The sequence below is a fragment of the Lynx canadensis genome, chromosome B3 (genome assembly GCF_007474595.2).
Source record: "Lynx canadensis isolate LIC74 chromosome B3, mLynCan4.pri.v2, whole genome shotgun sequence".
Classification (NCBI taxonomy): Eukaryota; Metazoa; Chordata; class Mammalia; order Carnivora; family Felidae; genus Lynx; species Lynx canadensis.
Window position 1 is genome coordinate 60756352 of NC_044308.2, and position 16130 is coordinate 60772481.

The window sequence follows — 16130 nt, forward strand, 5'->3', positions numbered from 1 at the left end:
TAATGTTTATTTTTGAGAGAGAGAGACAGAGCACAAGTTGGAGAGGGGCAAAGAGAGAATGAGACACAGAATCCGAAAGCAGGTTCCCAGCTCTGAGCGCTCAGCAGAACCTGACACAGGGCTCGAACTCACGAACCCGTGAGATCATGATCTGAGCCGAAGTCGGATGCTTACCCGACTGAGTCACCCAAGCACCCCGAAAACAGTCTCTTTTTAATTCCAGTTTTCTAAGTTCTTGGCATGTAGGAGCAGCTGAATGACTAGACCTATTTGAATTTATGATGATTCTACTATCACTGAAGTACTTTCTCCTTATAATCTACTGACTTGATTAACTTTTTATGGACAAAGTAATCTACATAAAACTACGATAATGATATAGTGAAAATTAAAGCATTTGGCATAAACTTATATTCCTTTAGTGAAATAATATGAAAAATAACAGGATCAGCAGGCAGAACCAGTGAAATATCACTGGAAAGAGTACTGAGAACCTGAGGAAGATACTGCAGATGTAGGAAAAATGCTTTTTGATCTCCAAAGTTTTTGTTTCACTTAGACACTGATGATTAATTTATCTTTGACATGTTACATTTCTGAGACTACCCTTAATTAAAAGTGAGCCTAATTGTATAAATTGTGTAAGCACGGGAGTTTGGCTAGTATATCAGATCTCTGGAGCCCTGCTGCTAATCTGAGTAATTAAATAGCTCTCCTACTTGTTCTCAATTCTACTTGTTCCCAAAGTCTGGTTGATGAATCATTTCCTTTGCAAGAAGGACAGCAGGGCTCAAAGCTCTGCTTCTGCTCATGAATAAGTGCTGATAAATCAAATGGTGGAGAATGGACAATATATAAAAAGCATAAATGTATCCCCAAATAACTGAAAACTGACTCTGCAAATGATTATAGCTTCGAATAGAAAAAACAGGAGGGACATGCAAAACCTGCTACTCAGGTATAATAAAAGACCATACTGAGGGTGTATCCAAGATCTCTTGTTCCTTGGCTTACCTTACGGTGCGTGGCTTGCTTGTGACAACATCAGGAACTTCATACCTGGGTTTCAGGGGAGTTTCTTCATTGATTTTAAGCCTGAAAATATTTCCCTCTATACCATAAACTTCAGCCAGAAGAGGAACCTTGGAACAGACACGAGATTAGTTTTAACAGGTTATTACGCCAGTGATGGCCAGTTCTCGAGTCAAATTACAATAATTAGAAACTATGTTTGAATTATTATAGGCCAAGTAACTGGAGACAATGGGAATCATGAAGGAAATAGCTCCCAATCTTGTATTTACTTGTTTGGCTATACTTGTGGTACAGCAAGAAACACATTATATGTGTCCTTAAAAAATTTTTTTTTTTTACAGGGCGCCTGGGTGGCGCAGTCGGTTAAGCGTCCGACTTCAGCCAGGTCACGATCTCGCGGTCTGGGAGTTCGAGCCCCGCGTCAGGCTCTGGGCTGATGGCTCAGAGCCTGGAGCCTGTTTCCGATTCTGTGTCTCCCTCTCTCTCTGCCCCTCCCCCGTTCATGCTCTTTCTCTCTCTGTCCCAAAAATAATAAACGTTGAAAAAAAAATTAAAAAAAAAATTTTTTTTTACATTTATTTATTTTGAGAGACAGAGAGAGAAAGAGCACAAGTGGGGGAGGGGCAGAGAGAGACTGAGACACAGAATCCGAAGCAGGCTCCAGGCTCAGAGCTGTCAGCACAGAGCCCGTCGTGGGACTCGAACTCACGAAACCGTGAGATCATGACCTGAGCTGAAGTTGGATGCTTAACTGACTGAGCCACCCAGGTGCCCTTCATTCTATGTGTTCTATGGCAAGGCAAACCTATAATTGTCCAGACCAGGACCTTTAAAAATGAGAGATCTCTATTAATAATTATACTGAATGATAGGCATGAGCTGAAACTGTTTTTGGAAAACTGGGACATGCGGCCACTTTATCTATGATAACTGCAGGTGTCTTAGAGTAAGGGTTTGGTATTAAAACTAGGGCAACTGGATTCCAGCTGAATAAAAGATGAAGAATAACCAACCACAGAATGGAAAGGAATAGAGAATAAAATAATGGTCATTGGGGTTCCTTAGGATAGATGCCTGAGGCTTGCTGCTTGATTTTAATCAAGGCACTTCCTGTACACCTGGGAATAGGGCCTGGGGAATTTTCTCTAGAGGTTGGGATGTTCTCAGCTTTCTTAAGAGGGCAGGGGAACTTAAGTAAAATTTTGCCTATAGTGTGACATGGAAGCAACATAGAATTATTTAGACTACAATATTTGAGAAATAAAACACAAACAACAACAAACCCCAAGAAATAGAAATGGCCAGATTTAGGTTACAAATGAAGCATGTAGATCAGAGAAATATGTATTTTTTAATATGAAGTCATCTTTATTATAATTTAGAAGTCCGTTAGAAACAGACATTGATCTTTAATAAAAAAAACTTCTAGGATCTCATGGGCTTCTGTTTCCCATTTAGTTATGTAGTTTAAAAAATCCAGTTTACTTGAGAATGGTGGAAAAGGCCAAGTAGTATCTTAGTTTTTGTTATGACAAGTTTTCTTCTCATAGGCATTCTGGAGTCTTTGGGAATTTCAATGGACCTGCCCATTTCCAATGCCTTCTGTGATTCCTTAGAAATTTCAGTGGGCACCTGTCCTACAGAACATTCTATTACTCTACTGATTCTTAAGATATGGGTCTAGGGCTATGCCTGAGAATTTGCTTTTCTAACCTATTCTTTGATTTACTCTAAATGGCAGTTTTAAAAATGGGTCCAAATGTGCCCAAGCTTCGAAACCTGCATGCCTTATCTTACAAAAATAGCACTTATCATTCACTTTACCAACAGTCCCTGCCAAATAAAGTTCCCCAAAGCATTAAGTGTCAACTGCCAAGTTAGGTGAAGTTAGGTGAAGCCCTCCTCTTTCCCCAGATCATATTATTTGAATCCTGAGTGAGAGCAAGCGACTCCAACACAGAGCCACAATCTTTCTCAAAAAGCTTGATCAGAGAAATATTTTGACAGTTTCAATTGCTGTGCATGCCGCAGTGTTGATAGCAAATCCTTCATTAAATCCTTCATGTGATGCCAGATTCTGGTTACAACTGGGTACATGTACTGTTACTGTAACATCTGTTAAATCAAAGGCTAAGGAGGGCAGGCTGTGTGACATAGTGTAGAACAGGGTCAATGTGGTACAAGTAAAATAGGAATCAGGGAGAATATCACAGCATTAAAATAATGATATTATTGGAACTTTGCCTCTTTGGGAATGTAGAAAAGTAGTCAGGGCACTTACGTAGTGACCCGACACTTAAAAAGAGTGACCACGTAATAGTGCAGTGGCTCTGGCTCCTTTTACAGATAATTCTTAAAGTAGGGTTACAGTAGGGGTGCCTGGGTGGCTCAGTCAGTTGATCGTCTGACTTCAGCTCAGGTCATGATCTCACGGTCCATGAGTCTGAGCCCCATGTTGGGCTCTGTGCTGACAGCTTGGAGCCTGGAGCCTGCTTCGGATTCTATGTCTCCCTTTCTCTCTGCCCCTCCCTGCTCGTGTGCTCTTTGTTGCTCAAAAATGAATGTCATAAAAAATTTAAAAAATAAAGTAGAATTATAGTAGAGTAGCAGTGTAATTATTTTTTCTAGCTTTATTGAAATAAAATTGACATAATGTACAAAGTTAAGGTGTACATCATATTGATTTGATACTTATATATTGCAAAATGATTACCACCATAGCATTAGCTAACAACTGCATCATATCACATAATTACCATTTCCTTTTTGTGATGAGAACATTTAAGATCTACTCTCTTAGCAACATTCAAGTATATAACAGAGTATTATCAGTTATAGTCACTATGCTGTACGATAGAATCCTTAGATCTTACTCATTTTGTTTAGCTGGAAGTTTATAACTCTTTGACCCAACATTGCCCTTCCCCTGCCTCAATCATACTGTAATTATTCATTGTATGTTTAACATTCTTTTGTAAATTTAATTACTTCAAGTGTGCCATCAGAATTCTAAGATTTAAAAATGTGTCCAAATACAAATAAAGCTGAAATTCTGTTAGATTATGTATTGTCTCTGAAGCGAGACATACATTTCCATTGTTCTCTCAAATTTAACATTTATTTGGCATCTAATATTGTGATGTGCTGTGAAAAAGATGACTAAACTCTTAGAGGAAGACTGCAATTTACAGATAAAACACATAGTAAACATAAAGCATTTATAGGTGCTGAGATGGAAGGACAAGGACAGTGCTGTGGGAGAACAAGGAGAGAGAATATTAGTGATGACTGTAAGGAAAGGGGTTCTGGGCTGTCTCTGGGGGAGCAGGACCTTCAGAGATTAGCTGGTCTCTGGGTAGGCAGAATGAGCAAGCACATCCTAAGCAGAGGGCACACAGGTTGCCTACATATGAATGAACAAATTGCACCTAGTTTATGTACTCAGAGATCTTCCCAGTTATAGTGAAATAACTGTCTTTAAAAACAATTTTTTTTTAAACCAAAGACTGGTCTGTGTGCTCTGTTCTTGAGGCTGCAGCTCAGAAAGAATCCTAATTATATGAGGAGGCAGATAATAACCCTGCTTTTATTCTAATGACCTTATACAACCAAACATACGAATCAGAGTCAAAGCTCCATTTTGTTTTCATTTTAGCTCAATTAAGCAAGTGGTTTTTTTCCAATAGGTAATCCTTTTCAAGGTATTCAGATTCATTCAAACCTCCTACTATTACCAACATAGCTCTCATGGTCCAAGCATATAATCTCCTTAGACATTAGTATGCTTTGCTTCTATGATCTGGCTCATGCTGTTTTTATTGACTTAAAAAAAATTTTTTAATAGCAGCAGATTTTTAATAGTGCAATAAATAAAGCTACTTGGGTTAAAGACAGTGGGGAGACTCAGTGCCCCTGCCTTTGAGCCCCTCCCTGAACTGAACTTTGAGACAACTCCATGGAAACCTGGGCTCTGTGGTTGACAGTTTAAAAACCACTTCTCTGGGTTTCTCAATTGCCAGTTATTTTTCAGTTCTCCCACCAAAACCTTGCTGTGTCAAAAAGTGGGGACATGAATGTTATGTTCTTCTATCTAATACATTAAGAATTTGTATACATTCCTCTCTTCTTCTGCTTGGACATTGGTGAAAAAGTAATACACAAATAATTATTGAATCTCTTCTTCCTATTAGGATTGGAAATGACAATGAAAAAGTATGTTAACTTACAGAAGCTAGATTGCTTAAACTAGGAGTGCGTGTTAATACTCAGAATACACTAACAGTTACACTCAAATTGCAGCAAGATGGATTACTGCAAAATAGGTGAAGAAATATATAATTAAGCATTTTAAATAATGAGACAGCATGGATTTTGCTCCTTAAAAGTATTTAAGATGTGCAAATGTCCACCTACACAGAGAACATGAGATAAATCCTGAGAGAAAGGAGTACATTTAGAGGTTCCTTTTAGCACTACAAGCTTCTATTTGGTTTTTCATAAACCTTTATTCAGAGACTCACTTCTCATAGTCTGGGAAAGAGTACAAATCCTCTTTTCCTATCCTATTTATTCTATGCTTAGTAAAAACAAAACCTGCTACTCTGTCATCCATAAGTCTAGTTTTATGTAGTTGTTTTTGTTTTGTTTTGTTTTGTTTTGTTTGGCCACATGGATAAAAATACCACCAGGTTGTAAAAACTATGGTGCTAGGAATAGCCCTGTCTTTGTACTCAAGTAGTGGACTGATCACAATTATATTAAGACAAAACCTGTTATTTACCCACAACTGGGAATCACAACTAGTAGACATTGTGACTGAGTTAACAGAACAGCAAAACCTGCTAGTAAAGGAAACTAAACATGTTGCCATAGAACACATATTTAAATGGCAGTGGGTATTAGGAATGGAAATTATGACTCCATCAACTTCTTGATGGATATAGATCTTGCCTCTCCTCTGGTACCAGGTGTCTTCTCTATACTCTAAAGAACAGTTAATCTAAAAGGCCTACGAGAGTGAACAACAACCTCTCCCAGTTGTTGATCAAGACCTCCCAGAATTCAGGGTACTGGGGTGGCTCAGCTGTTAAGCATCTGACTTCGGCTCAGGTCATGATCTCACAGTTCATGAGAGCGAGTACCACATCGGGTGAGCTCGAACCCCACTTCAGGTGAGCCCCACTCCTCTCTTTCTCTGAAAAAAATAAAAATAAAAAAGACCTCCAGCATCCAGAGGATTGTCTAAGAGTTCATTAAAGTGCTGTATGACACTAACTGCTGCTTCCACTGTTGCAGCCAGTTGGTTTATTATTCCCAAATTAGCTGCCTGTTCACGGCCACTTCTGCAGAAACAGTACTGGCTAACAAGTTGTAGTTCTTCCTCATCTGCTGAGGATGTGGCTGGCTGGGTGAAATCCCATTTTCATCCGGCTTAGATGCAAAGGCAAGGGGTAACTTCATGGAGGTGCTCAGAGATATGCCTGCATCCTTGGAGATGCTGCTAGAAGTGTAGTCTCTAGTGAAAACTTGTAAACAGGCTGTAAAGAAAAGTAAACATGTTGCCAAAAAGTCATCTATGTCATAAGAAAGCATAAAAATTGGCAATATAAAGTAGGTCAAAGGCATAGGTCTATTCCAGGTTAGCCTTGCTAGCAGTGCTTTTTAGCTAGACTTGGAGGACAGAATACATTTCTCTGCTCTGAAGTCACAAGACTAAATCTTCTGTTTCTCAATCTAGGTCAAATTTTCACTGAAGGTAAAAAATCGGTAACAGAAAAAAACAGCTCCAAAAAAGCAGTCAACATTTTACCGTTAACCTTCCTTTAAGATTTTCTTCTGGAAGCCTTTTTATCAAATATCTACCTGATTATTTTGTTCTCAGGAATACTGAGAAAGATACTATACTGGGGCCCTATGTGAGAGAACTCATGCGTTTTAAACTACAACTGCCTTTTCTTCAAATCCTAGATGTCTTGACCTAGAGACAACACACAGGGAAACCTTCAGCTTGTTCTGTAATATTACTGTTTCAGGAACATCATGTTTGCTATGAACTGAATTGTGTGTTCCTCCATGTCCAATTCATATTTTGAAGCACTAACTCTCAATATGATGGTATGTGGAGATGGGGCCTCTGGGAGGTAAACAGGTTTAGATAAGGTCATGAGGGTGGGGTTATGATGGGATTAGTGTCCTTACAAGAAGAAACCAGAGAATTAGCTCTCTCTCTGCTATGTGAAAATACAGTAAGAAGGTGGTAGTCTATAAGCCAGGAAGAGGATGCCCACAGACACCTTGATCTTGGATTTCCCAGACTCTAGAACTCTGGCAAAGAAATATCTGTTGTCTAAGACCCCCAGTTTATGGTATTTTGTTTATGGCAGTCCAAGCTAAGAAAATGCTGAATGAAGCTCGGTTCTGTTTCTTGTTGCTTATTAAGGGGTAGATTGGGGAAGAAGATTGAGAAGAAGGATTTCAAAAATTAACAGTAGACCTTGACAACAAAGTTACTGCTTTAAGAGTTTTAAGGGTGTGGGAGCAGGCCGACACTAAGAATCTGCTTCATCAGTGAAATCTGAGAACTGCAGCTGTGAGCTGAATATGATCCTCTTAGACTCTGGGCTCTGTTCTGTGAACTTGAAGTAAAAAGCTATCATTCTGAATAGGTAGCTATGTGCAGCTTGTTTAAATCTCCAGACCACACCCATATCATATCCTAACGTGAATCTCCCATGAAACGCCCATCTTATCCCAGAAACGACCTCTAAAGCAGGCTGCTGACTATACAGCAAGCTGGATACAAGGTTCAGACAACTTTGGAGATTACTGTCTGGATCTTCATTGCCCATATCAGACTGACAGAGGACACGAAACCTTAAGTCCCTATTCGTCATCTCAACTCCAAGTGACAAGGAAAACATTAAATTGGAATTCAGCCCAGAATTTCAGGGTGACCTCCTAAACATATACATGAATTTGCTTGAGATCAGAGCATGCAGATTCTCTATGCAGCCCCAATATTTCTTTTTAAAAATGTTTATTTTTGAGATAGTACAAGTGGGGGAGGGACAGGATGGGGGGGGGGTTGTAGAGGATCCTAAATGGGCTCTACCATGACAGAACCTGATGGGGGCTCAAACTTACAAACCGTGAGATCCTGACCTGAGCCAAAGTTGGATGCTCAATCGACTGAGCCCCAAAAGCCCAATAGCTGAGCCCCGCAGCCCCAATATTTCTAATACCTGAACATGAAGTCTCTTCCAAGGGGGCCACAGAGTTTTCAGTCCTGGGAGCTATGTTGCTGATATCATGGATAACCTACCCTTGCTTGTTAGGGCTTCTCAACTCCCTTCTGAGCCATGTGCTGTCTGTGTTAAGATCTTGTGAGTCCTCCTGGACTGTGGCTTCTTTTTTTTGGAAGGCATCCAGATCTGGTGGGCTCTGGTTCTGACACATGACCTGAACAGCATTGTCTTGCACGTTTTCAGGCTCCAAAGAGGGATGTGTGAAGAGAGCTGATCTATAGTTTTGTAAAAGGTTGCATGTGGGGATCCACCACTAACTGCATTGGTATCAAGATGGATGAACACTTGTATTTTGGTCCACAGGATGCTCTGCCTCATTTACTTTGTTTCACCATGAATCTTCATGACAGTGGATGTTCAGATGCTCAATACACTGAAGTTCTCCAAGGATGGGAAGAGATTCTTGCCTGACTATGGGATAGCTACAACTCTCTGGGTTTAGATACATTAGAGATAGGAAGATGAGCAAATGACAAAAAAGAAAAAAAAAAAGAAGAATGGAAGGTACCTGACATCTGGTGGCAGGCTTAATGACTCCTACAAGGTTTCTAGTAGACTCCTTGCATTTCCCAGAGCCAACTGCTTCTGCTGACCCTGAATACAGAGGTTTGGCTGGGTCTCAGGCTATTAGACCACATGCAAATGGCAGGTGGCTCTTCAGGAAGGAAATCAGTGCTGCCTCATATTTTCCCATGAATGGCTATCAAACCTATGCTAAAAAAAGGTAATTAGTAAGACTTGGATCAGTTTGTAGAGGACTTTGGGGGTACCATGAGATGAGAACTCAAGGTATCAGAAATGCCAAGCAAGGGGGCAAATTCCTCCAGAAAAAAAGAGGTAGTATAAAAGCAGCATTAGGGGGGCGCCTGGGTGGCTCAGTCTGTAAAGTGTCTGACTTTGGCTCCGGTCATGATCTCAAGGTTCGTGAGTTCAAGCCCTGCGTTGGGCTCTGTGCTGACAGCTCGGAGGCTGGAGCCTGCTTCGGATTCTGTGTCTACCTCTCTCTCTGCCCCTCCCCCAATCATGCTCTGTCTCTCTCTCTCAAAAATAAACAAACATTAAAAATTTAAAAAAAAACATAAAAGCAGCATTAGGTTTCAGAAAAGGTTAACCATCCCATTTGTGTAGTTAAGAGAGATGAACTAAGTGTACCGCTATCACAGTAGCTAGAAATTGGAAACAGGAGAGGGACAGAGAACACAGAACTGTCATACAATCTAGCCATTATTTTGAATTCAGGCAAGAAAAGTATGTTAGAAAATTCCACATCTATGAAACAGCTGCATTTTCTAAAACTTCATAAAGAAAGTAGCCGACCTCACCGTGCAATAGATCCTCATGTGTGGGAATAAAGCTGGAACCCTTTGCTAAATTAAAGGCCTAACAAATGTTATAGAGAACCCCCTGATGTTGTGGAGCAAGTTTTTCTTTTGTCTTCTCTGAGGAGGTTCCCTTGTGCAGCACCACAGGGTGGAGAGCTACGGTCGCCACAGGGAGATATGTCACAGCTTTGGAGTGAAAGGAGGAATTCCTTCTCAGTCATCTGTTAGGGAACTTACACTTCAAGGCTTCAAGTATGTCTTTCAGCTATAAGAATTACCAAGAAGCGAGATTGGTCTGGGAGGCCTTAGAAGCTTCGGATGCCTTTAGAAGACAGGGAGGATCTGGAAGTGTGGGTCAGGCTGGTAGCGCTGTACTTGGACATAGCCATTCTTCCTACCTCAGCCCATACAGGACTTCCTCTATGGCTGGCCCATCTGAAGTAGCGGTATGATTTGACAAGTGAGAAAAAGTACTTAAAATACTGCTCTAATCCTTTCAGTATATAGTAGCTAGGGTGATCTGCTAGTGAAGCAGCTCAGGAGATGGACACTTGTGACTTAGGTTTTCAACTCCATAGTCCCTTGTTCCTCTGGTCCACCCACATTTTGAGGTTTGGACATTCACTCAATCTGTACCTTCCTCAGGCCACACGCTCAACTGTACAGGGTATAACAGTAATAGAACATGGATGCTTAACAGAGTTGATAGACACAGGTGAAAACACTGATTACTAGCTATGTGACTTAGAACAAGTGACTTCCTAGTCACTTTTCTGTATTATGAAGACTAATTAAAAGGAAATAGTATTTGTAAAATACCTATAAAAGCATTTGATACACAGGCAGTCTGTAAGTAAATATTCACATTACTTTTAAAGTACTCATGTACATATGAAAAGATCACATTATTTCTCCAACAAAGTTTATTTTTGAAGCATGCATAGTTTTAATTAGCCTTTGTGGAAATTTACTTTATTCAAACCCCATTTGGTATGGAAACAATTTTCTGTAGAAATACTTCTTTTTTACCTTAGTTGCTTCATTGAGGATTTGGAAATTGGTGCTGTCTTTGCCTTTTGTGGCGGAGTCTAGTAATGCCTGATAGGTGGACTTTGTGGAGAGCTGCTGTTTCTGACGCCTACAGATACAGAGTATACAAATGCCTGAGAATTATTTGTGACTGTCAGCATTCAGCAAACTATATTACCACGTGGAAGTCATTAAAATTCACTATGATGATAAATGTATCGGGCCCAGACAGTATTAGTACTCTAATAAAGCACTAACAGAACACTTTGTATTGGAGTGCTAATAAACTACTAATGAAATTGTTCAACATAACACTGCTCTAGGATGGCATTTTGTCCCCTTTATTGAAAAGGTGGGGCAGTTTTCATAGTGATATTTATTAGCTTGTTAAGTCCCCTTCCACTTTCCATGAAATGTATACTTTAAGAGAAACTCAATAAATTCTAGTAGAAATCGGTATAATCTAGTGATTTAACAAAATGACCAAGAGTTCCCTATAGAATTCCCTCTAAGGCACCTATTCAGAATTTAAGTGATCTGATTTTCTTCCCTTTAGGGCAGTCTGAATAAATTAGAAAGTTGTAACATAGGATACAATTTTTGTGAAAGTAAAATGACCAAAAATTGTAGTGAGATACTCAACAAAAATATTTTAAAGAAATATTTTTTCAGGCTCTGGGGAAACAGATCATCTTACACAGTGGTGATGAGAGTACAAAACAGTACAAACCCCTAGGAGGGGTATCTGGTAATAGTTAAAATTTTAAGTGCATTTATTCTTTGACCCAGTCATCCCATTCCTGGAAATTAATCCTATAAATACTTATGCATGTATAGGAAATGACATATATATAGTTTTTCATTGTGGCAGTCATTTTATGCTGAAAGATTAAAAACAACTCAAGGATCTAGCAATAGGAAGAAGACAATATATTATAGTATGGCTACCCAATGGAATACTATACAGCTATAAAAAGGGAGAACAATCTCTACATACTCAGGATAAACTATTAGCATAAAAAAAGAAGTGCATAACAGCATATATAGGAAGCTACTTGGTATAAGAAGGGCAGTGATATAGGAATAAATGTATTTATGAAAAGAAATAACAGGAGGATAAATAAGAAATTGACAAATCTGGTTATTCAGAGGGACAAGATGTGGAATAGGGTGGCAGGGGACAACCATGGGGGTAACATTCTTCAAAGAATATCTTTTTATATTATTTGACTTTTGAAATATGTTAAAGTACTATCTATTCAAAGCCATAAACACTTTTAAAATATAAATTTATTAAGAAATTTAAATAACATAGTAGTGAGTGTATAAAGGTGAAGGTCTCCTGTCCAATGAATTTCTTAATGACTGTATTTCCTAACTGACTCTTTCCTTAGGAAGCCTATAAACATTACAATATTGCCATGTTTTGATCTAGGTAATATTATTTCCTCTCCTTACCTGTAGAAAGCAATCTTGCTGCAGTCTTTGAAAATGTTTTTATCCACAGCTTCATCTTCAACACTAAATAAAAAGATATTTTAAGAAACTTACTTTCCACAAGGTTTGTGAATCCAATTTTTGTTCCTTCTCTAACTATAGCATGAACGTGGTAATGAACTTTTGCAATGCAAATTGTGTCATGGCCATAACCTAACATGATAGCATGTGTGCTGCAGAATAACATCCTTTTGTAAATCACTCAAGGTAAACAACGAAATATCAAGTTCTGGGATTACTCTGAAAGCTCTGGAAGAAGAGTATTGTCACTTATGAGGAAGGGTTCTTTTAAAATAATGACTGAAGGGGCGCCTGGGTGGCGCAGTCGGTTAAGCGTCCGACTTCAGCCAGGTCATGATCTCGCGGTCCGTGAGTTCGAGCCCCGCGTCGGGCTCTGGGCTGATGGCTCAGAGCCTGGAGCCTGTTTCCTACTCTGTGTCTCCCTCTCTCTCTGCCCCTCCCCCGTTCATGCTCTGTCTCTCTCTGTCCCAAAATAAATAAAAACGTTGGAAAAAAAAAAATTTAAAATAATGACTGAAGGCTATGACTACAACAATAAAATAGGAAGGAGCAAAAGCACACAAAAAAACAACCCACACAAACAAAAATAATCCACTCATTTTTTTTAACAAAATATTTGCAGAATATTCTTACTGAGTGCTGGGTTCTGAGGAAGATATGGAGGACTGTGTCAGAGCTTCCTGCAAGAGCCTAACAAACAAGCATGAATCAACCTGACAAATGCTTTATTAGAGGTATGTGCAAGGGGCTAGAGTAAAAACAGAAACAGATGTAGGAGGAAAATCTGTTACTTTCTAAGAAAATGTTGACAATCTAAGAGCCAATTTTTAACAAACCAAGTTCGCAGAAGAGCTGTTTCTGGAATAGAACATGAACAAGATGCATATATATTGCTACTTGAGTATATGTATTTAAATTATCCTCCAGGGACACCTGGCTGGCTCATTCAGTGGAGCATGCAACTCTTGATCTTGGGGTTGTGAGTTCGAGCCCCATGTGGGACATAGAGATTACTTAAAACTAAAATCTTGGGGCCGCCCAGGTGGCTTAGTCAGTTGAGCATCCAACTTCGGCCCAGGTCATGATCTTGCTGTTACCAAGTTTGAGCCCCACGTTGGGCTCTGTGCTGACAGCTCAGAGCCTGTAGCCTGCTTCTGGTTCTGTGTCTCCCTTTCTCTTTGCCCCTCCCCCGCTCATGCTCTATCTCTGTGTCTGTCTCTCTCTCAAAAAAAAAAAAAAAAAAAAAAAGTCTTAAAAAAATAAATTAGCCTCCGTATGATTAAAACAACTCTAGGCTATAAAACAGAAAAAAAACCACGCTTGCCTTCAAGCAGACATATTGCTGAATACGGCTGTAATCAGCATGTCTATGATTATGTAGGAAACTATGATTGAACACAAATTTCAAGATATTATGAAACAAGCCCACACAGATACACTTGGCTGTACTAAAAAGTTGTTTTCTTGGAAGTAATCAAATCTTTCACTAACATAGTCTGTGTCACTGTTTCCTTTAATCAAGCGTGGCAAAGATTAGAGAAATTTGCAATCCTTGCTTTTCAGCTTTGAAGAATGAACTCTGTAATAATATAGGAAGATGGGGGGTGCAGCCTGAAATTCATGTTAGGGTTCTGATCACAATTCTTCCACTGTTCTGTAAACCATCCTGAAAATATTTTGTGAGGGACTAGCTATTAATATCAACTAATTCCCTGGGGAATTGAGACAACTGGTAAGATTAAATACACAAATATCCAACATGCAAATAAGAGGCCATTCAAACAATCAATAAAACCTTCAAACCTAATGTTGCTTTCAGGTACTTTCGGGTAGTATCTATTCCCTACTGTCTGAAGTCAGTCCCTGCAGGACCAGGGGGCCTTTACCTGATTTCCTCTTTCCCAGCAGCTTCCATGGCTTCCCAGCCCGTCGGACCGGCTCTCAGCTCTTAGGCCAACGCCAAGCGGTGTTTTTAAAACACTGAAGGGCAGTCTTTCTAAATTACAACCAGCACTTCACCACCATCAAGTTCTTGGGAAATGGAGTCCTCCCCAGGTCCTTAAGAAGTGGCAAAACTACACGTACTCCTGGGGTTTCCAGGCCCAAACTAGCGTTTCTACGGAGATTTGACAAAATTTTCTTGTTTATGAGTGCCAACAAGGAAGTGCTTTCATTAGGAACCGCAACTGTCTTTGTAGCGGAGGGGGCGTGTACTCAAAGAGCTCTAGAGGATAAAAATCTAGAGCGTGAGAACCAGGTAGTAGAGACTGCTTGCCCGGCCCAGGTCAAACGTCTGCAGGTTTATTTCAGTGACCCTCACGCCACAGATACTGAAAACTGCCCCACTCTTTCCGTTTTTAGTTTTAAGTTGAAAGTGCCGGACTGCTCTGTACTGAAGGTGGATGTTCTCCAGGCAAATTCTACTGCACCATCATGCTTTTCAGGGCTACAACGATTTTTTTTTTTTTAAGGGCTTATCTAGTACAGTAGATACAGTTTAGGAAGTGCTTATACTACACCACTGCCAAATTCCAGTCCTTGCTTAAAAACCTCCAGAAACCAAGAACTCACTACTACCTGCCAAGGAGGCAGTCAGACTTACGGCTTTCCCAGACTTCTGGACCCCGCGTCTCACTTTGACTTAGAAGGTATGAGAGGCGGGGGCGAACGAGAGGAGAGAGCCAAACGCTACACGAGGTGCTTGCTTAAAATCCCCAGCCCCTTTAAGGGGCGGGAGAGAGCAGAAAAGCAGACCTACGCGGAGGTGGCTTTTGATTAACATCCTAACGCTCCAAGGTGACCAGATTACGACGGGACGACGCCTGCGCTTTCTGCTCTAAACCTCACACGAGACCGTGACGACTGGCTTAGGGAGGGGCTGCTGGGCGGAAAAACAAACAAGCCCCGCTAGGTTTCGAGGACCCGGATGATCCCGCCCCCAGAGCAGAGCCGGAAGAGGGCGGGGCGAACCGGAAGACGGTGAAATGCTTTCGGTAGGCGCTCCATGGCTGTGAAGATGGCGGCGGCTGCGTGGCTTCAGGTGCTGCCTGTCATTCTTCTTCTTTTGGGGGCTCAGCCGTCCCCATTATCGCTCCTTGGTGTAGGACCGGCACCTGTCGCTGCTGCTGACCGATCCAAGTGGCACATTCCGATACCGTCGGTGAGTGTTCACTTCAGAAGCAACTGAGCCTGGACAAGCAAGGGGTGGGGCTACGGCGGCCCTAGGGGTCCATGAAGGTTCCGCAAAAGTCCGCTTCAAAAGGGGTGGAATTGCCTGGAGCATCTGTGTGGCTGGATAGCAAGGATCCACTACCTTGGAGCGGAAAGCCGTGCACTTCTGTGGGTAGGTTAGCAGGAGTGCCAGAGCCGCTTCAGGAGCGGAGAAGAATGGTGGAATGGTTTCTTATCAGCTAAGTCAGAGAGAACTTTCAGTGCCTTACGTGAGACGTGTAAAGTTGATGGATGATAGGTGGAGAACGGTTTCCCTTTCAGCTGAAGTTTCACAGAATCCAGTGACCCCAGGTTGGATGAGAGAGATCTGTTTATAGGTGTCTTTATCACTTTTTCCCACTGGATGATTGTACTTACGAAGTTGTTTGATTTCCTTTGCACTTTCGAATGGTTGTTCTAAGCCTTGTGTGATGAGGAAGCCTAGGCATTTAAAAAATATATTCTAAAATGAGAATGGCTGAAGTGGTAGAAATTGTGTTCTAAAATTTGACATGGTAAAGGTAGTCTGTCTTTTGGACAACTTACTAGATAGGTTGACCCTTTCTGTCCCCCACCTCACTCCTTTACACCTCATTGGAAGTAAGAGTTTTTATAGTCCTGTGAGCTCACAAAAATCGGATGCACGCAGGAAATGCCGAAAAGCAATAGTCCTATTGAAACCACGGTGGCCTTTTTGTTTGATTCTGCTTTG

General features: G+C 40.7%; 2 protein-coding genes across 3 annotated transcripts in view; one reads left to right on the forward strand and one right to left on the reverse strand.

Moving 5' to 3' along the window:
• GANC (glucosidase alpha, neutral C) overlaps positions 1–14932 on the reverse strand; it is a 75249-nt gene extending 60317 nt beyond the window's left edge. The window contains 5 exon segments of the mRNA XM_030318423.1: positions 1015–1142; positions 10691–10799; positions 12149–12211; positions 14095–14324; positions 14811–14932. Of these exon segments, the coding sequence (XP_030174283.1) occupies positions 1015–1142; positions 10691–10799; positions 12149–12211; positions 14095–14123 (329 nt within the window). The 5' untranslated portion in view covers positions 14124–14324; positions 14811–14932.
• Positions 14933–14962: 30 nt separating this feature from the next.
• Positions 14963–16130, forward strand: part of TMEM87A (transmembrane protein 87A) — a 40802-nt gene continuing 39634 nt past the window's right edge. For both annotated transcript variants that reach the window (XM_030318424.1, XM_030318425.1), the window contains exon 1: positions 14963–15368. In XM_030318424.1, coding sequence (XP_030174284.1) covers positions 15213–15368 — 156 coding nt within the window. In that variant the 5' untranslated portion in view covers positions 14963–15212. The remainder of the gene's footprint in view (positions 15369–16130) is intronic.